This window comes from Episyrphus balteatus, chromosome 2 (genome assembly GCF_945859705.1).
Source record: "Episyrphus balteatus chromosome 2, idEpiBalt1.1, whole genome shotgun sequence".
Taxonomy (NCBI): Eukaryota; Metazoa; Arthropoda; class Insecta; order Diptera; family Syrphidae; genus Episyrphus; species Episyrphus balteatus.
Window position 1 is genome coordinate 110,457,158 of NC_079135.1, and position 27,826 is coordinate 110,484,983.

At 31.3% G+C, this 27,826-nt stretch overlaps 5 protein-coding genes across 7 annotated transcripts in view; 2 read left to right on the plus strand and 3 right to left on the minus strand.

Annotated features, from left to right (window-relative positions):
• Positions 1 to 10,781, minus strand: part of LOC129912656 (moesin/ezrin/radixin homolog 1) — a 53,902-nt gene extending 43,121 nt beyond the window's left edge. The window contains exon 1 of one of the 3 annotated variants that reach the window (XM_055991001.1): positions 10,444 to 10,781. The gene's annotated coding sequence lies outside the window, so the exon portion shown is untranslated. Of the gene's footprint in view, positions 1 to 1,086; positions 1,199 to 1,382; positions 1,739 to 10,443 lie in introns of those variants that run through there. The other 2 variants (XM_055990999.1, XM_055991002.1) reach the window with 2 other exon arrangements.
• A 1,534-nt stretch (positions 10,782 to 12,315) lies between these two features.
• LOC129910492 (frataxin homolog, mitochondrial) lies at positions 12,316 to 13,111 on the plus strand. The gene is made up of 3 exons (XM_055987895.1): positions 12,316 to 12,495; positions 12,557 to 12,732; positions 12,791 to 13,111. Exons 1-3 carry the CDS (start codon positions 12,420 to 12,422, stop codon positions 13,046 to 13,048), a joined length of 510 nt encoding a protein of 169 aa, XP_055843870.1. The 5' UTR covers positions 12,316 to 12,419; the 3' UTR covers positions 13,049 to 13,111.
• Positions 13,112 to 14,848: 1,737 nt separating this feature from the next.
• Positions 14,849 to 15,807, minus strand: LOC129912150 (glutathione S-transferase theta-3-like). The gene is made up of 4 exons (XM_055990279.1): positions 15,608 to 15,807; positions 15,436 to 15,538; positions 15,060 to 15,373; positions 14,849 to 14,999 (listed from the first exon to the last, which is right to left on the minus strand). The coding sequence occupies exons 1-4, from the start codon at positions 15,723 to 15,725 to the stop codon at positions 14,866 to 14,868; spliced, it is 669 nt and encodes a 222-aa protein (XP_055846254.1). The 5' UTR covers positions 15,726 to 15,807; the 3' UTR covers positions 14,849 to 14,865.
• Positions 15,808 to 19,758: 3,951 nt separating this feature from the next.
• Positions 19,759 to 20,789, plus strand: LOC129910037 (glutathione S-transferase theta-1). The gene is made up of 4 exons (XM_055987280.1): positions 19,759 to 19,998; positions 20,058 to 20,163; positions 20,234 to 20,550; positions 20,615 to 20,789. Exons 1-4 carry the CDS (start codon positions 19,881 to 19,883, stop codon positions 20,752 to 20,754), a joined length of 681 nt encoding a protein of 226 aa, XP_055843255.1. The 5' UTR covers positions 19,759 to 19,880; the 3' UTR covers positions 20,755 to 20,789.
• A 1,831-nt stretch (positions 20,790 to 22,620) lies between these two features.
• On the minus strand, positions 22,621 to 26,460 carry LOC129910141 (replication factor C subunit 5). Its single transcript, XM_055987414.1, has 7 exons — positions 26,309 to 26,460; positions 26,176 to 26,240; positions 25,822 to 26,112; positions 25,602 to 25,761; positions 23,076 to 23,290; positions 22,940 to 23,017; positions 22,621 to 22,873 (listed from the first exon to the last, which is right to left on the minus strand). The coding sequence occupies exons 1-7, from the start codon at positions 26,344 to 26,346 to the stop codon at positions 22,722 to 22,724; spliced, it is 999 nt and encodes a 332-aa protein (XP_055843389.1). The 5' UTR covers positions 26,347 to 26,460; the 3' UTR covers positions 22,621 to 22,721.
• Positions 26,461 to 27,826: the final 1,366 nt, after the last annotated feature.

Below are 27,826 nucleotides of genomic sequence, written 5' to 3' on the forward strand. Positions count from 1 at the left end.
AGAGAACGACAATGAAATTGAAACAAATTATCTAAAAAAGTAAAGAAGAAAAAATTAACATAACCCTCCAAAAGGCCTTGTTCTTTTGTTGAAGAAAAAACTAAATCCAACATTCCAACAACAATCTATTAAACTCTTTATTTTTTTTTTTTTTTTTTGCGAACAAAAAAAATTATCGAAATCCAAAACGAAAAACTAAGCAATTTTTATAGAAAGTATGTCACTTTACAACGGAGTTGATAAAACAAGTTAAAAAATAAAATGGAAAATGGAAAAAAGGAAAATACAGCAAGAAGTTGTGTTGAGGTATTCGGTCAATCAACTACAACACACAACAACTGTCACTATGACTTCTCCACCATTGAATGGAAATGAAAATGGACACCAACCACAATGATGATCATCATTATCATCATCTATGAAATTATGTTCATGTGTTCAATATATAAATTCCACAGCCACTTTAAAAATCTCCAAATGAGTTTTTGTCTAGGTTTTTACTTTGGAGAAAATAAAAAAAGTAAAAACACACTCTAGACCACAAAGTGCGTAAAAATTCATAAATTTTAAATTCGAAAGTGAATTTTACGCAATTTTTAACCCAACAAAATTTAAAATAAAAAAAAATGTTATTGGAGAGTTTTTGCCAATTGACCTATCCAAACATCACACGGAGACATTTTTTTTTTTGTTATTATTTTTTGTCGACTAAGGAATTTTTTTAATAAACTGTTGATTTTTTTCCATAACTTGTTCTCAATCTGACTCATTTGGGACATACAAGAAAAAAAAGACACATGGTAGATAGGTGGGTTACCAGCGAACATATAAGTCACATTAAAACCCAAAATTGTGGTTAATGGAGAATCAATCATATCAGTAAAGCACTTAAATTTAAAAAACAATTTCATGTAGATTCTCAACAAGTTAAAAACTTAAAAACAAAAAAGATAAAACTATACAGGTACAAGACTTCAAATTCAACTTGAACCTATATTGTACATAGTTAACCCCCTTTGCTCTATGTGACCCCCTTTTCTCTATCTTTTTTCCACGCCCGTTTGTGATTAGGTTTACTTTACGTACTTGTATTTCTGTATAATCTTTTCTTCAATTCTATGCTCTTAGGTAGGACGACTACCTTGGGTGATTATTATACGAGTGTACGGTTGGTTCTCTGCCTCCTTCTTCTTCTTTTCTAGTCAAAAAGCAGGTGAGTTCAAATTTTTTTTATTTTACAAGTCACACAGTAAATATAAGAGATTGTTAAACAAACAATTAAATTTTCTATTTGTGCATTGTGTTTCGTTAAACAATATAAAGACAAAAAACAAAAAAAAAATGGTGGTAATGACGACAATATAACAAGATTTTTCTCTCACTCTTATATGATGATGATGGTTAAGTACACACGGCGGCGCAAAGGCTTTTGATGGAGCACACACGATGTCGATGTCGATGTGGAGTGGAGCTGGAGGTTTTTTTTTATTTTTTTGGAGACGAAATAGATGGAGAGTAAGAGAGAGGAGCTAACACACACACACACGAACTAGAATACACTTGAGCGGAAACAAGTACAACGAGTTTTGTAGTTTATAACGTTTAGTTTTTTTTTTTTTCTTTTTTATTATTATTTTTTTTTTGTTGTTGTTGTTGTGTTAGATTCACAATTCAAACTTCATCGGAAAACGTCGGACGACGACGTTGGCCAGCCAACGAGAGAAAGACTTACTATGCGCGAAGCAGAAAAGAAACTGAAACTGCGGTTGGCGTTAAAAGCCGCTATCGGTTGCTGTTTTTCACGTTGTATGGTATGGCTGGCAGCAATGATCTTCAACCCCCCATCGTCACCACTCCTCCCCTTTATTCGAATGGAAGATACACAAAGTGTTTTGTTTGGTCGTATAATTGTGCTCGTTAAGAGAACTATTTAGTAGATTTAAAAAAAATATCATAACGTTTTGGTATACTAGCAAATTGGTCTGACAAAGTGACAGACTGGGAACACGATAAATAGCATTCAATGTAAAAGATGAACTACATACTAATTTATTTTTTTTTTTTGTTATACAAATTTTAACTTATTAATGAATTATTAAAATTTTTTTAAGGCCATCATTTTATGGCAATTGCTGATCAATTAAGTACGATCAATTTCATATTGCTGCTTCTTCCCTCGAGTAGTTTTGAAGAGTTTAACCAACTATAACATGTTAGTGCTCTATTATGTGAGCTGATAAGCATACAAATTACTCAATTGCATCATTAAAAAAAAATAATTTAAAAAAATGTTACACATACGCCACAGTGACTCTTTTAGATTAAACTTTGAAATCTTACAAAATTGGTTACTGCTATAACAGTAAAAATCTAGTACAGAGTTCACAACCAAAAACTAACTGGGAATTTCTTTCAGTAAAAATGAATGAATACTTTGAAATAATTTAAAACTATAAATCATCCATACAAAAAGAAAACATTGAGGCCAAAATTTCAAAATTTAACAGGCTATGGGACCTGGTTAAATAAGGTTAAATTTTTTGTGCAGATGGTTTTGTTTTGTTTTTTTATTAAAAAGGAGTTTCATGGCAGAAAAAATTATTGAACAATAACGGCCAATTTCTTCACATAAGCCCTAAGTCAGCTTAGTACCCGGTCTAGCTAGGTCAGGTCCTAGCACTAGTACTCGGTCCTAAGGAAAAGTTAGTACCTGAGCATTTCTTCACATTTATAGGACCTGATCTAAGTTCACAACGCGGTCCTAAGAAATAAATCGTATAAAACTGGTATAACTGTCATTTTGAAAATATTTTGATGCTTGAAATATTTTATTTTGATATTTCAACAGATTTTACAAAATATTAACAGACAAAAAAAAGTCCATTCATGAAATTAACATTAAAATAATTTAAAAAATATTGTGATGATTGAAGAACAAAGAGAACAAGAAAAGAAGATAAATTATATCAAGAACCTTCACTATCAAGAACGACGAGAATGTGACGATTTTGTGCATAAGTGCCGGCAAGCCTGATAGCTAGTTCACTAACGACTCGAAGTTAATTCAATAACCTGAGAAAGCCACAAACCAGTTTATTTTATTATTAAAAAAGACAGTTCATATATGTATATCTCAATAAAAATAACATTTTTGAAATCTGAATCTTTACTGTTTTGGTGCAGTTTTGTTTTATAGCAGTCATTGAATGAAGATAATTTTGATCATAGTCTGAAATACTATTTGTAAATAGAATCTTCTTGCAAAGACATTTTGTGTTGGAAATTGTTAGATAGATGTCGGATGGCCATCACTGATGCCCGTAAAATAGAATATATCTTATGTGAAAATTGTATGCAGGTGGTTTCAATTATACTTTCATAAACTGTGGTTTTTTTATTAGAAATGGATAATCTTCTGCAGTGCCAACGATTTTGTTCCATAATAATTTATTCAAAAACTGCATTGCTGTTGCGATACATCTTTAAAAAAAAATACAAATTACAAAATGCCAAAATTAGAATAAAATTCAATAAACTCAAAAATTACACATCTCAAAAGACACCAAAGCTCAAAAATGCTCATAAAATTTTTAAATAAATGCAAAAACTCAATAAGAATTGAGTATTATCGTCGCTAGACTGTCGATTTTTAGGTTCTAACTTTTACGAAGTCCTAAGTAAAACTCGGTACCAATTTGACAGTACTACGACTTAGAACTTGTGTGAAGAAATCACTTGGTACCGAGTTGAGTACTAACGATTGGTATAATAACCAGGTCCTAGCTTATTTTGAGGAGCTAGCTAGTACCGAGTCCTAAGTAGTACTCGGTCCTAAACTGACAGTTCTAGGGCTTAGTACTTGGGTGAAGAAATGAGTTGATACCGATTTGAGTACTAACTTTAGGACTAGGACCGGTACTAGCGCTAGGACTCTGTGAAGAAATCGGCCGTAAGCCATACAGCTGAATTTTTTTTTATTCACCTCAATAGCGTCAACAATTTTACACGGGGTTAACTATTTAACGCAATTCACACACGGCCTAAGTGAAGGAATATAGGCTTTTAGTTTTAAACAGGTCTTTAAAAGGGCTTTAAATGCAAAAGCACTTGATGAAAGCCAAGCACTTCAGTTTGATACTGAAAATACTATGAAATATTTTTGAGAACTATAGCTGTTTTGGCTATCCGTATCCGCAGTTGGTGTTTACATGCATTACAAAAACAACACGCTGCCGATAGGAATGGAAGTTAAACCAAGCTGCGGATATAATGTTGACAATGTTTATAAGTTTAAGTTTTCCTTTCTCTTGGTGGGTGCACATAAATTTTTGTTCATTGTTGATATTTGGGAAATATCTATACGGATAGATTTGCCAAAAAAACACGCCTCATATGTTCAAACGAAACTTAAGATTATATGTTTTTACAAAAGTGAATTGGGTATCCATCTGTTAACTCAAGGAGAAAACAAAATGCTATGAATCTAATCGAAAACGACATTATTTAACATTATTTAGAAAATTCATATGACTTTTCTTTCATATCCATTACTTTTATACATATATCTCGTTAAGTTCGAGTAATATTCTCATAGAAAATTATTGGGTTATTGAATTTTTCTCGAAAACGGTTTAAACAATTTTGACGAAATTTCACTCTCACACTAATATGAGGCTTTTTCGGTTTGTAAACATCGTAAAATTTCTTTATTTTTCACAAGTATGTATTTAAACTTTTAGCAATTCCAATACTTGCCCCTCATTACCAGTATAGATAGTAAATGGTTGCTGCGTAAGGCCGGGGGTTTTGGAAATGCAAAAACTTTGTTTTTTTTTGTATTATTTCTTTCTCAAAGAGTTGTTTCAGCAAATTCTGTATTGTGGCGCTGCCATATATACAAGATATGACACACCAACGACTAATGTGAATGAATAAAAAAAAAGGCTAAAAGCAAAAGAGAGAGAGAGAGAATGAAAGAGTAATATTTAAAATAAAAATTGAAAAATAAAAAAAAAATAAAACGGCGCTCGCACTCTACGACGATCACTTCTCACTGCATTTTGTTGCGAATTTGTATTCGAACGACAAATAGGTACAAGATGTGAAGAAAAGTGAAATACAAGAGCACAACGACGATGAGAATAATTACAATTGCAATCGACTTTGACCAACAAGTCACAGCTCATAGGGCTTTTTTTATTTAATTTGTATGTATGTCTATTTATTATATTGATCAATGATCATCATCGAACAAACAACAACAACAACAACAATTATTTCTTTTCAATTCAATAAGAGATGCTCATCGGTAAAAGTTGGGTGCGGTTTTGTGTCTTTTTAAGTACAATACAGTTGTACTGCTTTTAATAAATAATTTTTCGAGATAAGATAAAAACAATTGTAAAATAAATAAGAAAAGACATATTTTTTTGCTTTTTTTAATTCAACAACTAAAGTTTTTTTTCGTATGAATAATTTAAATTGAGGTTAGAGGTGATTGGACAATTTGTTATTTTGAGGGCAAGGCTGTGGCATTAAAAAAAAAAACAAGAAACATGTGTGATAAAAAAAGTCCAAGATAAAATAATTAATTGTTAAAAAAAACTAAACTTAACATCTTGAACTCATTGTAAAATAGAGTTTTTATGCCAAGTTCTTTGCCAGATTCTATACTCTAAGTGAAGTGTTGCTTATTCCAATAAAACAAGATAACACACAAAAATGAAAATTATTTATTTTATGTATTTGAATTTTTAAATGAAATTAACCGAAACGCCTTGGTTTTTTATGATATACAATCTTTTGTTGTGGCTTGTGTATTATGTATAATGTTGCTGTGATTTTCGATAAGCTGATAACGAGACTATAGAAATTGAGACACAATAAAAACGAAGGAGTCAACATATTTTTGCGATAAATTGGTATTGTAAATATTTGAAATAAAAGAAATATTTATCGAAGCAATAAAATTATTGTAATTGAAGCTTTTGGAATCAGAAATACTTAGGCTCATATTGTTTTTATCGAGGAATTTTAACGTAAGTTAGTGTGACTTTTGAACCAATTGTAATAAAAATATAAAAACTTTGTTTTCTTCCAGTGTTCTAAATAATCAACAGCCAACCCGAATTCATGTTTTCTGTTGAAGTGTCTTATGAAGTTCTGAAATACTCCAAATTATGTTTATGTCTTATTCGTTTATTTCTTTAAATCAAGTTACTTTTGAACAAGCAGACCTGCGAATCACATAAGTCAACTCATCACCATCTCTTCAACACTAACGCCGAACGTTCTAGTATTTGTTGTACATTTTGTTTGTTTGTTTTAAATTATTTTATGTATCTCAACGTCAATGCGTATAATAATGATAAGAATTTTGCGCAGACATTTCTGAGATAAACGTAGTAAATAGTAAAAGAGGCTTAACGTTGTGCTAGATTTATAAATAGATACATTCAAATGCAGAATGACATAAAACACACTTGTTTGGAATAATTTTCATATTAATAAGAACGAAATACTCTGAACGCTTAAAAATATAAATAAAATCTGCGTTCATATTTTAGGCAATTGTTTTTCTATAATTTCTAGTTCTATTTTATGAAGAAATCTTGGAAATGCTTGACTTTGCATTTTTCTTTTGATCGATAAAACATACATTGTTTTAATTGGGGATGTATATTTTGAATAAATTTCGAAATAATATTATTTTAATTAAAATAATCGTTTAAGCTTCAAACCTTTACGGGTCCACTAGATTTGTCGTTGTTAGTATTTAATCAATTTTAAAACTAATAGAATGGCACATTAAAGGCTACCCTGTCAATTTTAGTTGGGCAAAAAAATAATAGTTTAGATTAAAGTCACTCGCATTCATAGTTTTCTATTAACTAATGACTTATTAATTTGTTGAACATTTGTTTTTATTTGTATTAATATTTTAATTATTTTCAGTCTATTCGCTGATACCAGCGGTTTTTATTTGCTCTAGCCTCGCTGTCAAAAAAAAATTCCAAAACAACTGTATGGCAATACGAAAAACCAGCTGGGATTTAGATTGGGATGAACTCTGTTGTGCTTCACAGAACAAAGAGCAACAGACCCAAAGAAAGCTCTTGGTTTGACACCAGCAGTAAGGATGATATAAAGGTTCGTTTTTCCGTTTTTATAAAACCAACCGTTCCGAGGAAAACAGATACAAAATTCAAAGAAGCAAGAAATACCAGTGGCCAGATTATGGAATACGAAGTCGATCGTTTAAGATTCGATATCTCCGTTTCGACTCGAGTCAAATATCTTAATTATGGAATTCGAAAGCGAATATTTCCAATTTTCCAGCCAAATGACAGCTGGTTTCATTAGATTTGTTTTGTAATGTCTGTGGAAACACGGACTTCTTTTCTTTAACTCCAAAATAAAATAAAATGCATACATTTTAAATGTACACAATTGTAATTTTTGTGCGCAGAAAGTTAAAAACATAAAAAGGGTATTCATATAACAAGATAATTTTCTACTTTGCAGAAAAATAGAAAATTCCGCAAAAGGTTTAAATGAACACCCCAGCAAAAAATAATTGCGTAAACAAGGGAAACAAACAGATGTTTGTTAAACGTCAAATTGAGCTTATAAAATTTGTTCAATTAAAAAAATTAAGTCACTCTAATTTTGAAAATACTATGCAACAATAAAAGAAATGTAATTTGCTCAAATAAATAATATTCTATTTTCAATATTAACATATTTTATTTGTGGTCATCTGAATAATAAGACATAAATCGCGTTAAAAAAGATATTCCTGATACGGGGATCCCAGATAGCCTAGCCGATAGGTGATTGAACACACCCAAAGTTTATCAGATTTTTTTTTCTACGGTTTCTGCTTCAAATTTGTGAGATAAAATTCTATGATTTGCGGAATATTTTTCCCATACAAATTTTGACAGCTCATTTCTACCGATAGAAAATTCTGCGGTTTCTATGGGTTTTCCACGTTAACGTGAATACCCCTAAAGACATACATACATACATGTTGCAGGAAAAAAAAAACACCATAGAAGTACCTACCTACCTACGCAATTGTCTCTTATGAACTTCCGCGCATCAAACAAGAAAATGTTTTTATTTTGTGTCATTAATTTATATAAAATATAACTGTTTACTATTAATTTGCGCTGTTAATATACATTTATTTACAAAAATAAACAACTTAAAGTGTATTTAATAAAAATTTTATTAAAAATTTCAGCAAAAATATCTTTCGTCGGTCGAAACAAAAAATCTGCCAAGAAAAAGGTGTCATAAATCCATGGGAAGGTAAAACGATGCAGTCGAAAGCGAAAACAATAATACAAAACTTTAAATTCGCCTTTAAAATCGATCGACTTCGTATTCCATAATTTTATTTTTTATCTATCATATTCTTTGGGTTGTTTTCCAAGTGGACGGAAAAAAGCACTTGTTCAACCAATTCCAAGGAAGGCGAATCTTTCTCATCAAAACACCACAAACTTGTAATATAAAAAAATCAAAACTACTCCCTAAAACATTCTTGGTCAAATGTTCGTTCTGCTCGTATAATTTTACTTGTTTCAAAACTTTTTACTAGCCGTGTTTTATTGGTACTCAGTATTTTACTGAGTAAATATTTTATGCTGTAAACAACAACAAACAATTACTTTTATTATTATGTTGAAGGCTCAAAAAATGTATAAGTTTAGAATAAACAATTCTCTGTAAACCAACAAATAAAAAACTTTTGTATATATCCTTAGCAATCATTTGTTGTTGTTTTCCATTTTACTGAGCTTAGTACTGAGTCACTAATAAAACATGGCTACTGTTTAATTTTTTTTTTTTTTTCCAGAGGACTTTTTCTCAAATCGTAAGAATTGGACAAAAATTCTATCTAATTGAATCCATCAATAGTGCGAATATACGCAACAATAAGTATAAAAAATACAACATATCAAATAAGATAGGGAAACTAAAACAGTTTTTATTAAAAAAAAAAATTATTTTTATAGGTACCTGAGCGTATTTATGAACATGATGTCATGATCATGATATATGTTCCTATTGCAAGAAAAACTAAATTGATTTTTTTTTTTTCAAATTCTTTGTTATACGTTGTTTATACAGAAAAAAAATCCAATTTAGTCTACCTACAGGAACAAAAGATTTTTGTTCTCGCATACGAAATTCAAACAAGACTCAACAGGAAAGGGATGGTGTGTTCAATATAAATGTCAAAAACTATAACTTAAAGAAAGGGAGAGTCATCTTGGATTTCAATTTGATTTAATGTTTAAAGAAGAATTGATTATAGAGTAAAAGATTCTATTTCAATTTTTCTTAAAATGTACAAATGTTCTCATTGAACCCACCGAAATGTATTTCATCTTAATCCTGATTGCAAAATTTTACAATTTTTCTACTATGAGAACTTTTACAATATGCCCAGACAATAAAAGAAAAATTGCCCGCATATAATATTCACTCACCCCTGACGGTGATAATAATCCAATTTAAATCAATACACTCTGTAGCAATTTTGCTCCACTACTCTACCTAACCCACCTTTTACCTGAATTATAACCTCATAAAGTCAAATCCAGACAAAAAACAAGATCAAAGAGAAATCAACTCCAATTCCCAATTATATGAAGAAGATCCTCTTTTTTTTATGTTTTTGAACGCAACGTGAAACAAAAGTGAGCCTCAAACTGGCCAAAACAGACAAACCATCAGTTCGAGAGCACCTAAATACAAAATTCTCTTTAAATTTCAAAAGAAAAAAAGCGACTTGTTGACAACTCTACACACACTAAAAAAAAAGAGCACCCGGCCCAGAAACAGAAACAAACTTGGTCGATGACGACGAGAAGTGACAAAGAATGATTTGACTACAACTCGACGGCGAATAAGGCAGGGCAACAGAGCAGCGAGGCGAGCAACAACGGCAACAGTCAGCAGAGCACATAGATAGAGAAGTGCAACTTGGAGAAGAGTTGACTGCTGCTGACTGCCGCGAATGCGAAGCAAAAACCGTGCCTTTGCCTTTGCCACTGTCGAAATATATGACGACGATTCTCTTAATAAATAATCGTGGTGGTGTTAGCTTCTCCCATTTTTTACATAAGCTCCAACCAAACATTATTTTCAATTCTCGAATAATTCGTCGAGACAACAAAAAGAAACCTGCCTGCATCTTTTCCCTCTGCTATTTTTTGTTGTGTGATAATGCAAAAGATGAAGAAACAAAAAAAAAGTAAAATATCTTTTTTTTTTGAATGACTCATGGAGACGACACACAGAAAGAAGTAAGACCTTGAGATGCTCCACAAAAATCATTCAACTTTTATTTTCAATAAACAAAAAAAAAAAATACATCTTTATTCAATGAGTGAAATCAAATTTTGGTTGAAAAAAGGGAAAACTTACCTTTTGTAATGCAATTTTTATTCAAAAATTCCGATAAGGAGGGCGCGCGGGTTTTTACTACTCGTGTCGCCTTTTTCAAATTCACACAAACTCGAGACGACGAAACAAAAAAAAAAAAACTGGAAATATAATTGTTTGTTCAGTGCTTTCAAATTTTTTTTGTCATTCACAGGGTGATAAGATTTTAATTGTAATCTTTTTTAACTTAACAAAATCACTTGAATGTGATTTGAGTACAAGTTTATTATAAAAAAGAAAATTTTTTAAATTTCACTTTAACTCATTCAACAAACAGGAAAAAGAAGTTGAAAATTTTTGGTTTTTTGGACAAGTCAAGTGACACCTCATTACAAAAAAAAGCTCGTTAAATCCAAATCGGTGTCGGTTGCGGTGTATGTTCGTTCAGTTTTTTATGCAGATTTGACGGGTTTCAATTTGTAGTAGAGGAAAATGCAATGTGGATATGAAAGTAGTAGATTTGTGTAGTTTGGATAAAGTTTTTGAAAAATTTACGTTTTTTATTTTAAGACTCTGTTTGCACTAGGACAAAATTAGATGAAATTTGTCAGCAAAACTCTGCGATGCATACATTTTTTAATTTGAAATGATATTTATTTAAAACCTGTTTGAACCGTGTTTTCAAGTGACAGAAGACTTCTATAAGATCTGTTTCAAGAGGTTCTTGTAAGTATGCAATGTTTTTTCAATTACAATTACAATTACAATTACAATTACAATTACAATTACAATTACAATTACAATTACAATTACAATTACAATTACAATTACAATTACAATTACAATTACAATTACAATTACAATTACAATTACAATTACAATTACAATTACAATTACAATTACAATTACAATTACAATTACAATTACAATTACAATTACAATTACAATTACAATTACAAGTACAATTACAATTACAATTACAATTACAATTACAATTACAATTACAATTACAATTACAATTACAATTACAATTACAATTACAATTACAATTACAATTACAATTACAATTACAATTACAATTACAATTACCTTCCTTCACAGACAATCCAAAAGCTGTGTTAGCCCTGTTCCTTTGGGAGGTGGCAAAGTACTACTAGTAGTCTACTAGCGATTTTCAATGGAACGCACTTTCAACGAATTATAGGCATACTTACAAGAACCTCTTGGAACAGATCTTATAGAGGCCTACTGTGACTTGAAAATACAAAACTTTCCTTAGAACGGTTCAAATAAAGGCTTAACTACATACACCACTTTTTGAAAAATTATAAAAGTGAAAATATTTTTTTTCTGGCTAGCTCAATTGTTTTGTGAAAAAGAGTATAAAAATTGTTTATTAGACCTTATTTTTTCTACTTTTGTACTTTTTCACTTTTTGAGCCAATGTAGTTAAGGCTTAAGTTTTAAAAAGCTTTTATTTCTCAAATTTACAAGGCTTCCTATTAACACTTCTAAGAAGTCTTAAGGAGACCTCCTCTGTTTCCAAAATGGTAGACTTGCAAGCAAAAAAAATTATACCAGATAAAGAGTGCCAATTGCCAATGTGGCATTTAATTAAAGGTACATTTAAAAAATGTCGAAAAAATTACAAAATCAGTTAAATTGTGTCACTCAAACAAATACGACAAAAAATATGCGACGGAAATAAAATATGGAAATTTTTTTTCAAAAATACTGGCAATTTGTCACTAGTGTAAACAAGACATAATAAAATCAGTGAGAAAACACCCTTAAGTAAAATCGTACTAGATTATAACGAGTCGAAGTACCGGTAAAATAAACTTAACGAATTCCCTCGGCAAACAAATTCCGGCACACCTGTTTTTTTTTTTTTTGTATAAATTTGCAGACTGCATTGTCTGCAAACATAAACTGTCAACTTGACAGTTTTCCGATTCCTATTGCAGACAGAACAAAAAACAACAACAACAACACATTTTTGAAGAAGTCTCCAAGTTATGGCATTCACAATTCGATTATTTGGAAATATTTGTAAAAATACTTTACTTACAACAACATGCCGACAACGAATTAGTAAGTTTCTGAATATTTACACTTATTTGTATTAAAATATAATTTCTAAATCAAATGACAGTCAATCCATCTTGCCTAGCCAAGTTCTCCTCTGCCAATAAAGAAGCTGACTTCCCATTACTGGATGCTGCTTCCTATGACAAAGTTTGTACCGAAACTTTAGATTCCTTGTGTTATTATTTCGAGGAAATTACAGAAGGAGCAAATAATTTGGGTTCTACTGATGTTACATATGGAGTAAGTCATTTCTTTATTATTTCCATTGGTTAATGACAAATTTACTTATTTGAAAAAGGACGGAGTACTCACAGTTAAGTTAGGAGAAGAACATGGAACTTATGTGATAAATAGGCAATCTCCCAATAAACAAATATGGCTTAGTTCTCCGACGAGTGGTCCCAAGAGATATGATTTTGTTGGCCCTCATAAAGACGAAGGTAAATGGATCTACAAACACACTGGAGAATCATTGCATGAGCTGTTGCAGAATGAAATAAAGAAAATAATTAAGGAAGAAGATATAGACTTCTTTACATTGCCTTATAGTAAATGAAACTTAATTTTGAAACTTGAATCTTTTGTTGAGACTTTTTAGTAAATTATTTTAAACTATTCATTGCAATGTTGTTTTCAGTTAAAGAGTAAGAAAAAACGAAGTAAAATGTCATGGCCAATACGTGCTTCCTGCTTCTCAATATTCAAAAAGAGACATGGTAATCTCTAGATCAATAAATCGTCAATCAGATTGACCATATTGCGATCGACCTTAGACGACTACAATCGCAAGAGATTTCTATGTCTTTCCGATTTTGTCTCGAATAACCTTTTAAGGAGTGTTTGGATGATTAAGGCTGTAAGGGGTTTGTTTGGGTGCAGAAGATCGCTGCTGATATGCTGGTGGTTTCTCTAGTCTAGATCGTCGGTTGATGTGGTCTTTGGATCCTCGTTACAAAAAAAGTCTTATACCTACCAGACTTGTGTATCTAAGGGTGTTGCAAGACACGCGAGACATTTTCTTACAATCCCTACCTTAGTCGTCGTACTCGCCTAGACGTTGAAAGTGGGTCCAATACATCCTATTACTTATCTCGTCCCCTTCATCTCTAAAAGCCTGGTTCGAAGATCGAGCAAATTTTAGTAAATACAAGTTATCGATAATTTGTATGGGATACATCTTAGCTCGGCTAAATTTTTTTCGATAATTCGTATGGGAGCTAAAATTTAGCGGGATCTGCGTACTAGGCTTAAAAGTAAAACTTATACTCCATTTTTTTTGTGCGATCGTGAATCTCAATGAATGACAGCGAAATTTCCCTGGAAAGGTATACCTATATACAGAAAAACTTTTGACTTTCCGTGTCAATTCGAGTATTACGATGATTCGAATTCGAGTCCTAGCTTTATAATTGCAATCGCTCCCAGGAAGAATACGTTTCAAAATAAAGCTTCAACGAGCTTCTCGCCAAAATCTCTGACCAGACCAATAACCCAAGATTGCGATGCGAGATTTGAAACAAAGATAGTCTCCACGACGTTACTTAATAGCTCCATTTTTACTTATTTGAAAAATGATCTAGGATAGACTCATTCACAATTAAATTATTTAAAAAATGATATACAAACGAATTTCTTAAGCTAATTAAATTCATTTTTGTAGTTGGTTTCGCAATGTTAGGGCAAAATGACATTTTTTTTCAAAAAAATGTATAGTAGAGTTGTAGAGAATTTTAAGGTGAACAAACTTTTCTTGGAAGGTTTTTTCAAACTTTTGATAAAAAGTTCTCAAAACTTAAAAAAATCTTTTTTTTCGTATTTTTTTACTTTCTTTACTTGTAACTTTTTTAATATTCAGAATATCGAAAATGTGCTGTTTAGATAAAAGACGCGAAATTTAATTGTCACCAACTTTTACCTAGGATGAACAGAAGTCGAGTTACTTAATAAAAACTAAAATCCAATATGGCGGCCAAAAGGTGAAATTCACGAGTTCGAAAAATCAGCGTTATGATATTCAGTCAACACTCTATCGAATGAGCCAAAACAATTTGGGGGTCGTACAAACTTCTGGGTCGCCCATATATTAACATATTGAACATCATAAATGTACTGTACAATTACTAGTATGGCGTTGGAAAATGCTCCCTTCTTCGTCAAGACTGAATCGTTCGAAGCGATCAGAGGACTGCGGACTGAAATCCTTAAAAAATGATCCCCGACTCCTGCCTATCTAATGGTAACCTAATTACCATTACATAAAACTTTCTACTTGTTCGTGAATAACTCTTGATTTACATTTACTTTGACCTTTTGCACCTGAAAAAATAGGACCTAAAAGCATAACTATGTATGATCGTAATATGAAAATGAATTTTATTTTGATATTTTAGCAATTTTATATAAAATCTTATGTGCATCATCAAAATGGGGATTTGTTTCTTGGCGAACATTTTCAATCCACTCAGCAATTTTAGGATAATTCCTTCCAACATCATATTTTGATAGTGCTAAAAATTAAAGTATGTACATTAAAACAAACTTCCAATTTTCAAATCTTGGTACTATACTTGTTTGTTGGAGTTCAGAAACTCCAAATATATCAGCAGCCGTTATTTTACTACCAGTTACATATTTGGATGAATTTAACCAAGTCTTTTCTAGTATATCAAAAACTTTTTCCATATCTCTCCTTCCATTTGCCAATTCTTCTGCTGGCGTTGGTTGGCCTGATCGTAATGGACCTAACCAATCTAAATAAAAGAAATTCATAATTTCTTTACGGAGAGTGTAATGCCATTCTAGAAACTCATCAATGTGAGCACGTTCTTGTATATTATTGCTATAAAGGCTTTCAGAAAGTCGTTTTGTTGAAGCGAGGTATCTTATTGGAAGAATATGAATTTAATAAAAGAACACAAAATATTTATAGTCGGCAAAAGATACCTCAGGATAGCCCCTGATTCGGCAAGTTTGAAATCTCCATCTGTGATGCATGGAACTTTTTGAAACCGATTTATCTTTTTATATTCACTTGTTAACTGTTCGCCTTTAAATCAAATTATAAGAGGTTTTTATTATTATTTATGAATGAGTAGACCAATAAACACATTACTACCTTTGGCAAGATCAATTAAAACCTTATCAAATGGAACTCCACTTTGTTTAAGAATGATGTAAAGAGATCGACATGGTTGTGAAATAAAGTCAATGTATAGTTTTAAATTAGTGGACATAGCTTATAAAAGGAACCTTTTACTCTTTTGGGGTATTAAATAGAATAATGCTGGAAAAAGATAAGTGCACGCACATTTATAAACTTTATGTCGTTTTCTTTCACTCCAATGAGAGTACCCTTTTAGTACTTATTTTTGCACTTTTGAAGGTTTTGTGTTCTTTGACGCCACAAAAGTGTAAAAAAAAAATTACTCCGGAGTAATTTTAGTACTACGGAGTACCCCGGATTTACTCCACATTTTTAGTCAGATTTACACCGATTTGCACACGCACTTGCACACACACTTATGAATTTGAAGTTTGACATTTTAAAATTTTGTTTGAAAAGTAAAAAATGCGAAAAGTTTTTCTTTCAAACTCCTTTGTTATTAACAAAAACAACTACTATGAATTATATTTTCTATTGTATTGTATTCCGCCAGATATATTTCTTCCATTTTTTCATTAATTCTACACTTTTTCCAAAATGAAATTGAAACCCGAATAAAAAAAATTTTCAGCCAGTGTTCTTCATCAATAAAAAAAAAATCCTGTGCCATATAACAAGAAAATCCCATTTGTTTTTCTTCGTTGATGGGATATTTTTATTTTACAAAAATAAAATCAAATAAGGGTGTGTGTCAATTAGGCTGAAAAAAACAGATCAGAAGCATAATGCAAAATATACCAAAAGTAAAACTAAGTTCGCTTCTACACGAAGACGCAAAGCGCGAGACTCATACAAGAGCAAAGGAGAAAGAAAATTCCAAAAAAGGGAAAGGAAGATTTTCTATCGTGAGTCTCCGGTAAAAAAAATTTTAACTCTTTTTGACGTTTCTCTTTGATCTTGTTCTTGTTTTTTTTTTGCTGTTTTGCTTTATTTGATTTCGTCGGTCGCATAGTCTGCTTCGTCGGTTGGTATTATCTGCGTGTATAGGTAGTAAGTTTTTAAATTCATTCAAATGTTTTCGTTGCGCATAGACCTCACTGGAGTTGTTTCTTTGTATATTTTGGTGTTTTTTTTTTTTTTTGAATAAAAATACATACGAAAACAAGAACAAAATAAAACTAAAGAAAATAGCTGTCAAATTGGCGTCTTCTAAAAAATACTTTACTTTTCAGATAGTTTTGTATGGGCGAGTATGGGAGGAGTTTCATAAAAATACTAATATTCGAAATCAAAATATACCATGAAGCATTTGCATGAAGGAATAGCTCCATTGGAAGTAGAAAAAATATTAACTACTGCGAATTTTTTTTAGTTTTTACAAATTTTTCCCTAGGCCGGTTATCACTATTTTTTTCAAGGAAATTATCCATTTTTGCCTTGTCACACACACAATTACAAAAAAAAAAATTACTCTCATTATGTTCTTTCACTCCAGAAAAAGGAGTAAAAATTTAGAGTACTCCTTAATAGAGTGAAAGAAAACGACATTAGAATGTTATCATCAAAAAAACTAAAAATACTCAAAAGCTTCTTTAAACGAATTACAGACAGGGTCGGATTTGTAGGAAAACTTTTTTAATGTCACTAAGAACAAATCGAAAATTTTTTCATTTTCATCCTTTTGATGAACTTTGATAATTATTTGAATTCAATTAAATTTATTAACATGTTGAACTTTGGAAAAAAAATTCTAAATTTTCTAGTAAGAAGTTCTTTTAAAATAAAAAACTTTTTGAAATTACTTAGGTATGACCTTTTCTCTTCTGAATTCAACTAACAATAAAATATGGTTATCAATTATTTGAAAGTTAAATTCATCATCCCTTACTTCCTATAATGTTGTTCTTTAAATAGGTTAGGTTAGGTAGAAATGGCTGTCAGGAAAACGACTGACACACTTAGACCATTTATTGGTCCGTTGTGATACCATGATTTTGAAAGGAAATTCCTCACTAATTAAAGCAGTTGGAGCTTTTAATGAAGCGGTGAAGGTTGAAGATGTCAGTATTGATTAGTTCACTAGTATCTTCTAAGAAATATTTTTCCAAGTTCTTTAAATAACCTAGGGAATCTTAGGATATCATTTATTTTAAGAAAGTTAAACAACATTTTGGAAAAAAATGTTTTTGTTCACAAAAATCTTAATTTTAATTTCCACTAAAGTGTAAAATTTAATAAATATTTCATAATTCATTGTGATTCATTAAAATGTTTTGAAAGCGCTATAATTCGTTTGGTGGCCAAAATCATTTTAAACAAGTTACGTAATTTAGTCCTCTACAAATATGAATTGACAAGGGAGTCCCGACATTCAGGTTGAAAAATACTTGCGTAGATCATACAATTTTTTAGAAAGACTTCTTTCAAGCTTCAACAAATAAAAAATGATATCTGTTGAGCGAACGAGAAAGATGGTAATTTTCGCTTTTCTACTAAAATTTACTTTTTTTTTTTTACAAATTCTTAATTGGCCCTTTAGTGGTTTAATGCATATAAATCACATTTTGCAACAATTAAACAATATGTAAGGTCAAAATTAATATATCATCAGCATCATTAAATGCTCATTTAGCTTTAGAGGTTAAAATCTTTCAATACAAAAAAAGTTATGCATACGCCAAGAAAATTATGAAAATGTTTTCGCTTTCTGAAAATTGTTTATCCCACATTGTATTAAAGATGTGAAGTTTGTATTTGTATCGCTGGTTAAAGGGAGCTAAGGTTAATTCGTACCAAAGAAGACACGTTTTCGTGAGTTCTTGTGACGACACAGTTTAAATATATTTAAATGTATTTATATATACATACATTAAAAACAAGAAATATAAAAAAATACTGTAATGGTGGCAATTATTCGGACGTGTTGCATTGCGACGCCCCTGATAGGTACCTAATTGCTGGATCGTCCGAATTCAAAAAAATCAAAATTCATTCCTTAAATGATAGTTTTCTCTAATTAATTTGAATTTTCACTTTATTAGAATGGGAAAACTTGATTTTTAGAGAAACAAAAATAAAAATTATGGATTCAAATGTGTATTAGGGTGGTCCAATTTTTTGGTTTTTACATTTCCGTTGTTCCACACTCAAAAATTGGTTGCATATGTGTTTTGTATTACACACGTGAAATTTCAGCTTTTTAGGTGAAGTGTAAGTGGGCGCTCAACAGGCTCGAAGTTTTTGCTCAGATGCTGTTATAGCTGGGCCCTCATGCCTAGTAATTAACTCTTGTTTTGATTTATCAAGTGAATTAAGTTATGATGTGGTAAAGTTTTTCATAAAAAAACAATAGTTAAGTGATATTTTCACAGATAATAATTTTTGTTCATTTAAATTCGTCTGTAAGTATTTTTTGCTTAATTTAACAAAACAGGATTAATCAATGAAATACGAGCTAGTGACTCAAAACCAAAGAAACATGAAAATCATTTACATGGTTGTCGGGAACATGCGTGCTTATCATGTTTAAGCCAAATTCCAACCTCAAGCCAAGTCCTAATACAATATAATCAGATATTAAGGGTAAGGTAAGGGTAACAAAGTCTAATATTCCAAAGCTGATGAGCGCCCTCTTCCTTTTACTTTTGAGGGCTAAAACTTTCAGCATGTGTTGGTATTGATATCTGTAGCAAAATAATGGGTGGGGAACTAATGAATCATATGGTTTATTTTTTTGCCTTATAACGTGGACCACACTAATGTGTATGAACAATTATATCATTTCGAAGCTCATTTGGCAATTTTCATCGAAATTATATCACTTTCTCTAATCAAAACAGGCTATCACACTTGGAATTTTTTTGATTTTCGACCAATCTGTTACATCTCGCTCAAGAAATCATCTACGGGCTACTAAAACATTGCTTTAAAAATGGTTGCTTCTCATAATTTTCTTTATCATCTATCGGTACAACTTTTGAATATTTAAGCTTAACAATACTTTCCTCTACTTAACTGCCACGGAAGTACTATGTTGTGTTGAACTTAAGTACTTTAGTTTTGTATCAGAAAATGGGCTTTAGTGGTACAAGGCCCAGTTTTACAAAGAAGCGGACATGTTCTTCACAACTGTATAACTTTCTGTTGATCTGTCAAAGTTATTTCTTGCCTGCAATAGCTTTAGCTTTCTTTGACTTTAGTTCACCTTCGGACTTTGTCCATGCACTTTTAAAAGCCTTTAAATAGTTCCGTAAATCCTTTTAGTATTATTTGAAAGAAAAAAAAAATGTCAAAACCAATATCTTATTACTACGACCTAATGTCCCAACCCTCGAGGGCAATGTGGATCATTTTTAAGATGAGTGGTACACCTTTCGAAGATTGTCCAGTAGCATTAAGAAAAGGTAAACATTACTTCAAAATCATTTTCAAACTAGAAAATAGCAACCTAAATCTTCAACAGGTGAACATTTGTCCAAAGAATACAAGCAGAATGTCAATCGTTTTCAAAAGGTTCCATGTATCAATGATAATGGCTTTAAATTAGCTGAAAGTGTTGCTATTTTGAGGTGATTAAAAATCAACAAAATTAATAACAACAAAATAAATATTGATTGTTTGTGTTAACGCTTTGATTAGATATCTTAACCAAAAGGGTAGCATTTCTACTGCTTTATACCCCAGTGAGGTCCAAGAACAAGCTCGTGTCGATGAGTTTCTTGAATGGCATCATCTAACTCTTCGTTTGGGATGTGCATTGTATTTTAGAAAAAAAGTTCTAGAGCCTTTGATGACTGGCCAACAACCAAAGGCAGAATCGATGGAAAGACTTAAAGAGACTATGGAAGGAAATTTGGATATTTTTGAGAAAATCTGGTTGGAAAAGGGAAAGTATTTAACTGGTGATAGTCTAACAGCTGCCGATATATTTGCTGCATGTGAAATTGAACAAACAAGTGGGTAGTCGAAAAATGAGAGAAGTTAAGTAGAATTAAATTAATTTCTTTTTCCTTTTTAAAGGAGCTGCTGGTTATGATGCCTGTGATAAATATCCAAAGATTAAAGAATGGATTAACAAAGTAAGGAAGGAAGCAAGTCCTCACTATGAGTTTGCCCACACTTATTTAAATAAACTTGCTATTGTTCAATCAAAGATGTAGATGCATCGCGCTTTAAAGATTAATTTGTTATTATTATTTTTTTTTAATTATTATTTTTTTTTTTTTTTTAATTATTAAAAACAAGGTTTATGTTTTATTTAAGCAAAATAAATTGGCTGTTTTGAGATAAAATTTTTAATTGTTTATATAATATATAATGTGTTGCTCACTGACTTGCAAAAGATTGGAATCGTGGGTTGAAGTCAACAATATTCTCATAGAAGGAATTTCAACCTGGATTTACTCCTACTTCTATCATCAAAGTTTTTCGAGCTAGGAACAAGAAGATTTATGGGTTCTTCCTTGATTTAAAATCAGTCTTTGGGTTGTTAATCCGAATGCTATTTTTTATAAGTTCTTGATTAATTCGCTTCACAAAATAAATGTTTTACAACTCACAGAAAACTGCCTGAGATGGCATAGATGTGCTGCAAAGTTAAAATGCTTTTTAAGATTTTTTAGGAACCAGAGTCGATATAATTGGTTCTTTAATTTTAATCGCTTGGAAATGGCTACTTAAGAGTGAAAATCAATGCGAAGCTTGATTTTAATTAAAAAAAAAATAATTCTTCTCGAAGTATGTTAAATCTGTCGTAGAATAATGTGTACTCAAGTGGGGTTATGTGAGACTATGAAGCGATTGAAAAATTCTATTCCAAATTATCAATTCATCCCTGCAAACCCTAAGCTATGCGCAAATCATCGAAACATGGCTTTCCCTTAGTTTTTCCTGACCTTCCGGTTTGGAATTTTTTCATAAATTCTGTACCGTTGTGCGTTTCTTAAAAAATGAGAAACATGGTAATCAGTTTTGATGAGGTGATAATGGAAAATTAGGAAATATTAAAATATATGAAATATTAAGTTCGGGATGATTTAAATCTATTAGTAAAATGATTTACTAAAAATTTAATATATTTTAAACAATCAAATTATTTTGAGTACAATCATATAACATGAAAAGAAGGCTGAACCTCAGAATGAACGCTAATAGACCAAGCTTAGAAAATATGTTTGTTTGTTTGGGTATTCTATAACTTACCTCAAAAGTCTAGAAAAATCAAGTGTTGCAAGTCACGTATTTTAAGGTACAACCTGGAGGTACTGGTTTATAAAATTTAAAAATAAATATTTTTCGTCTTTTAAACATCTGTCGGATTCAAGGTACTTTTTTTATGAATACCTAATTAAACCCAGCACGTCAGAAGCGACATCTCTGATTACTTCTTGGCAATGTTGGCACTGATTCTATTTACTTGCTGCTGCCAGAGTAGAACTTCTTAAGAGGTCGGAAGCGATCGGAAAAAGTCCTGGCAATCAAAATGATTGAGTCGTCCGACGTTGAACCTCCTCACATTATTTCCTTGTGATAGCAACGGCCTGGATATCCGCATCCGTACATTAGCTTCTGCCAGGTAATGATCAGAGTAAATGTTGGCTGCTTGGAACGTTTGGACGTCTATAATACGAGAAGAATTTCTAGCATCGACCGTAATATGGTCAATTTGGTTAACAGTTTATTGATCCGGAGTTTTCCTTGTCCATTTATGAATATTGAGAAGCGGCAAACGCGTACTACTCGTAGCTTAACAACATTTTGTTCCGGATTAAATTCGACAAGCCTGAAATCGTTATCGGACTTGTTCTCGTACAGGCCATCCTTTCCGACAACACAAAGGCATCCATACCTACCTTGATCGAAGCTTTTTTCGTAGACCTTGTAGAAACAGGGAGTAAACTATCGAGTGTTTATTTTATAGAGATCAGTGGTTGTACAATCCACTGATCTCTATAAAATATACAACTATAAATCGGCGTTTCGTTCAAATCCAGATCATAAAACTAACTACAATCAACTTCTACAAATAACTTCTTTTTTTTTGTTTTATTGAAACAAGCACACTTACGAACTATATTGGATTTGATTGAAGTTTATAACAACATCTGATTTACAAAATCAATCGATCTTAAGATTCTAATGTAACCATATCACGACAAATGAAAAATGCTGCAATCAAAGCTGTGGTTTGTGTTCCTTCTGTACATCCCTTGGCTAGTCTTTCTTCAATATCAGCCATTTTTATAATAATTTTATTCATAACACTCATTGGTAGCTCAACTAAAAAAAAAGAAAAACAATCATTAAGATCGTCGATCTTGAACAAAAAAACTATTTAATTCATACTTCTCATAACAAATAAATGAAGTTCAGTTAAAATATCCTCCAAAGCTAGACCTTTTGCATTTTTAACTTTTTGAATTTCTGAAATAAAAATTAAATGAAGACAAAGTAGAAAGAGGGATTATATTTGATTCAATACCATCATACGCCTTTTCAAAACTCTCAGTGGACATTAGAGTTTCCAGCACTCTTTCGATATCCTTTCGCAATGGGTGGCCAACACAAGTGTAGACATTGTCCTCATTGACAATATTAAATGCCATCGAAGTACTTTGCAAAACGTTGAGTACTTTTCGCATATCACCCTTAGAAAGGACCATCAAGGCTTGTTTGCCATCTGCAGTAACTGTCAGTCTAATGGGAGGAGGTAAGATTATTGAAAGTCTGACCAATTTAACCCTGGGCCCCTACTCTTTATATCTCGTTCCGAAAGTAAAAATTTCTAAAACGAATATGTATTTGGTACTCTCTATTTCTAAAGCGAATTGAAATCTACTACTTTCGAAATGAAAATAACGAAAATGGAACTTCGTATCCCGTAACTCGTATTCAAATGTCAAAAGCATTTGAATATGGAAAATTTGTTTCTAGAACAAATGTGATGGCGGAATGCACAAGAAATATCTTCAAATGTTACTTTTTTGAAAGTAGTTTGGGTTAAAGTGAATTTTAAATCCAATCGCTTAATTTTTTATTCATATCATTCACTCAAAATAAGTTATGTGATTATTCAATAAATCTGTGGCCAAAATCAATAACCGCTTAAGTGAGTTAAGAAAAGCAAAACTGAGTTTCACTATAATGACATTTTTTTATATGTCTCAATAACAACTCAATTTTTTCTTAACTCGATTTAGATGATTTTTATATATCATTTTTTCATAGTTAAAAAATTTAGCAAATGAAGACTTAAAAATGGAAAGCATCACTCACTTAAGCGGTTATTGATTGTGGCCACAGAAATTTTGTATAATTTGTATTTATCTTTATTTTTCCATTTCAAAATACTTGACAAAACAACTGCCAACTGTGAAAATGATTTTTACATCTGAATTTATAAAGTTAAAACAGATCTCCAGAGAGCAGTTTAAATTTATTTGGATTTAACAAGATTGTATTTAAGATTGGATTTAAGTAATGAATATTATGGACTTGGATTTATTTTTTTGGATTTGAATTTCTTTAAATCCAGATGTATTTTTTAACTAGTGAATAATATGGCCGTTAGTGATAGTAACAAATTAAGCAAATCAAATTTATTTATATGGAATTTTGAAGCTGAAATTTAAAAAAAAAAATGTGAAATCAGCCTGATTCTGAATGAAAACTCCCGGGGAAATATATTCGGGAGAAGGGCTCCGAATCGAAAAGTTCCAAGAATATCATTCCTTTTTTGTTTTATTTTTGTTCCTTTGCCGTTAATTATTATTGAAAAAGCAGTAAATTTCACTAATATTTTTGATTGGGAGCCCTTTACCCAAACACGATTTTCAGGGAGTTTTCATTCAGAATAGGGCTGAATAGGTATGTTGAGGGAATTCGCGTGGTCAATGACACTACCAAATCAACAACCAATAGTGCCATCGACAGCACAAACACAATTATTCCTAAGCCAAGCAAATTTTAGCATTAAATCACAGATTGTAAAGGGAACGGAAACGAATCACATATCAATTCATTTTCTTTCCCATAAAAGTGCTAAATTGTATAAAAATGGTCATTAATTAACCAGCAAAAAGAACGGTGTTTCATTTAAACAAAAGTCTACGTTGTTCCTATCGTAAATCCACGTTTAACGAACATAATTCATGTTTGTTTACCAAACTGATACAGAGAAATTTTAGAGTCCATGACGCCATGAAAATACAGCAGCAATTCATAGAAGAGAGTTTGTATCAGAAATAAATGTGAAAGAACCGCAGCTCGATGTGGGATACCAACCCACATTAATTAATATTGTCCGTTCAATACGTTATTCATAGTATGAAATATATTATATTTCTGCATTTCAAATTTTTTTTTTGAAAAATCAATTTTTTGAAAACGGTTGGTGAAATATTTTGAAATTTCGTTTTTATTTGAAAATTAATTATTTCTTCAAAATCGCATACCACCTTATTTTTTGAAAATTTTAGAAAATTTGTATGCATAAAAATTATTTTATTTTTATTTTCTAAAAACTCTTTTCTATACAAGAAATCAAATGGCTTACTTGGTTTTGTGTAAAAGATCATTTAAAACGATGTTAAGTCAATTATAAAAACAGATTTTATTTTTATTTTCACTTCTTATGAAATTCCTTAAAAATACCAAACTTTCCCTAATTTTGTTCAATAAAAAGCTTTAGCATAAGAGTAACTTTTTCCATAAGAGCAAGTACCTGCGATCCCAGTCGTGCATTTTATTATTAAATTTATTCTATAAAAATTTCTTACCTAACTCGTTTTTCATTTTATTTGGTCATATAATTTGACACATCACATAAGAAATAATTCGGAATTCCAAAAAATGATCCGTAAGCTGAAATAGTATTAAGTTCTATTTTTTCCATTTCGAAAGTTTTACATTGCATTGTACAAATTAAAAAGCGAAACGAAAAACACTTTCGAATAGAATTGACTTTCAGAACGAAATACAGAGTAGGGCCCCTGTTTAATTTACAAACCTTTCCGACTCAATGATCTTATCTAAACGAGGTAGAATCTGTTCAGGAGATAAAGGAGCAAACCGGAATCGAGTGCATCTCGATTGAACAGCAGGAATGATTTTACTCAAATAATTACAAATGACACAGAAACGAACATTTTCTGTGTACTTTTCAATGACTAAAAAGAATCATCAGTTAGTTACCCAATTAATTACAAAAGAAAGATTTAAAAACTTACTCCTTCTTAAAGCATTTTGTGCATCATTTGTCATTGCATCGGCTTCATCCAATATAATCAATTTGAATGTTCCACTAAAAATAGTTCTAGTCGAGGCAAAATTAAGAATTTGTCCTCGAACTATGTTGATACCACGATCATCGGAGGCATTCAATTCCAAGACCATTGATTTGAATTGTGCCGGTGTGTAGAGTTGTTTGGCACATGCCAAAATTGTACTAGTTTTACCTGTTCCCGGAGGCCCATAGAAGAGCAAATGGGGAAGTTGTTTCTTTTCGATGAATCTATTTACTGTGATATATTCATTGAATAATAATTTCTCTAGAATTAATGTTAATTTTATAAAGAACTTACTTGTTGAAATAATTTCATCGTGTGATATGAGATCGTCGAGTTTTGCCGGGCGATATTTTTCAACCCTAGTTTATTAATTGGAAACCCATTCAGTTGAGATTGATAGAATTGAGTATTTAATTGATATACTTACCAAGGCATTCGTGAAGTTTTTTCTGCATCTGTTGACATATTTTGTGATTTATTTTAATTTAAATGTTTAGGTTTTTTGAATAAAAATACAAAATTTTAATTTTGTTTGATAAAAAAAAAAACTGAACCAATTTTGACAGATTTGTGGCGCACAAAAAAGTCTACCACAATTCGTGTTTATTATAGTGGCATTGCCAGATGATTATTTTTTAGCTGTGTTTGTTTTTGATATTCACCACTATCTGAAGAATGGCGATAACAACCATTTCTTTTGTATTGGAAATTGGCACTGGCCACTGGATCTCTATAAAGCCAGAACCATAATTGGCGGATGAAGTCGGAAGCTACTGTCAATTGTTGTTGTTTTCTTTGTATTTTCGACAAGTTTTTATCCGTCGAGTGCGGTTGCGAGCGCTGTTCCCCTCCGTTTTCATCCGACGATCCGACAATTATAGTTCTGGCTTAATAATTCATGAAACGGTGGTAAACGTGGTAAAGTGGTAAATGTGTCAAAATTTTATATAGGGTAGACCTGTTTGCTCAGGGTATAAAAAGAGAAGGTATGATCATTAGAAAAAACTCAGTATCGAGAACTGTCAAAACTTATGGCTACTTAAGGTTTTGACAGCCCAGCCCATTGAAATTGTTGTTGTAAACAAATTTGTCTTGGAAATTGTTGTTGCTTTTGACTTTGCCAAATGCCAAACGTCAAAACCTTACTACCCCATTTTGTAAGATGGCGGCTCTAATGATCATACCTTGTCTTTTTATACCATGCTGTTCCTAGCTTTGGAATAAGGTAAGGAACCAATTTATTCAGCAGCAGAAAACTTAACTGATATCGGCAACCTATTAGGCTCTTTAGTCGCTTTTTCAAATCGAAAAACTCCCAGCTGGATTGGATTGCGGGCACCAGCACTGGCGATATAATATTGGCTCCATATTATAATAGGTCAATGCCCATACTCTATTTATTTATTTCTTAGATGTAATTTTTAAATTTAAAAACGCCATAAGAATGATGTGTGTGGAAAAATTTATACAACAAATTCGGTTTAGAACTACCAAACATCTTAACAAAAGTATACTTTCCTTACATAATTAACATAATTTTAGACCTCTTATTACGCTATTTCATGGATTTATTTTTTTTAAATTATATTTGAGGAGCTCAGAACTAAAACGGCCTAACCCACATTTTCAAAAAAAAATCAAACTGAGTACACAGATCGAACCGCAATAAAACAATTTATAATATAAAAATACATTCCCATTAAATTATATTAGGGCCGTGTGTGAATTGCGTTAAATAGTTAAATCCGTGTTAAATTTTTGACACTATTGAGGTGAATAAAAAATTTTCAGCTGTTAAAAATTTATCGGGCTCTGGGACCTGGTTAAATTTGAGTTAATTTTTTATTGCAGATGGTTTCGTTTTGTTTTTTTTTTTTATTTAAAAGGAGTTTCATGGCAGAAAAGAGGCAGAAAATAGGCAGAGAAAAATATTAAACAATTTAAA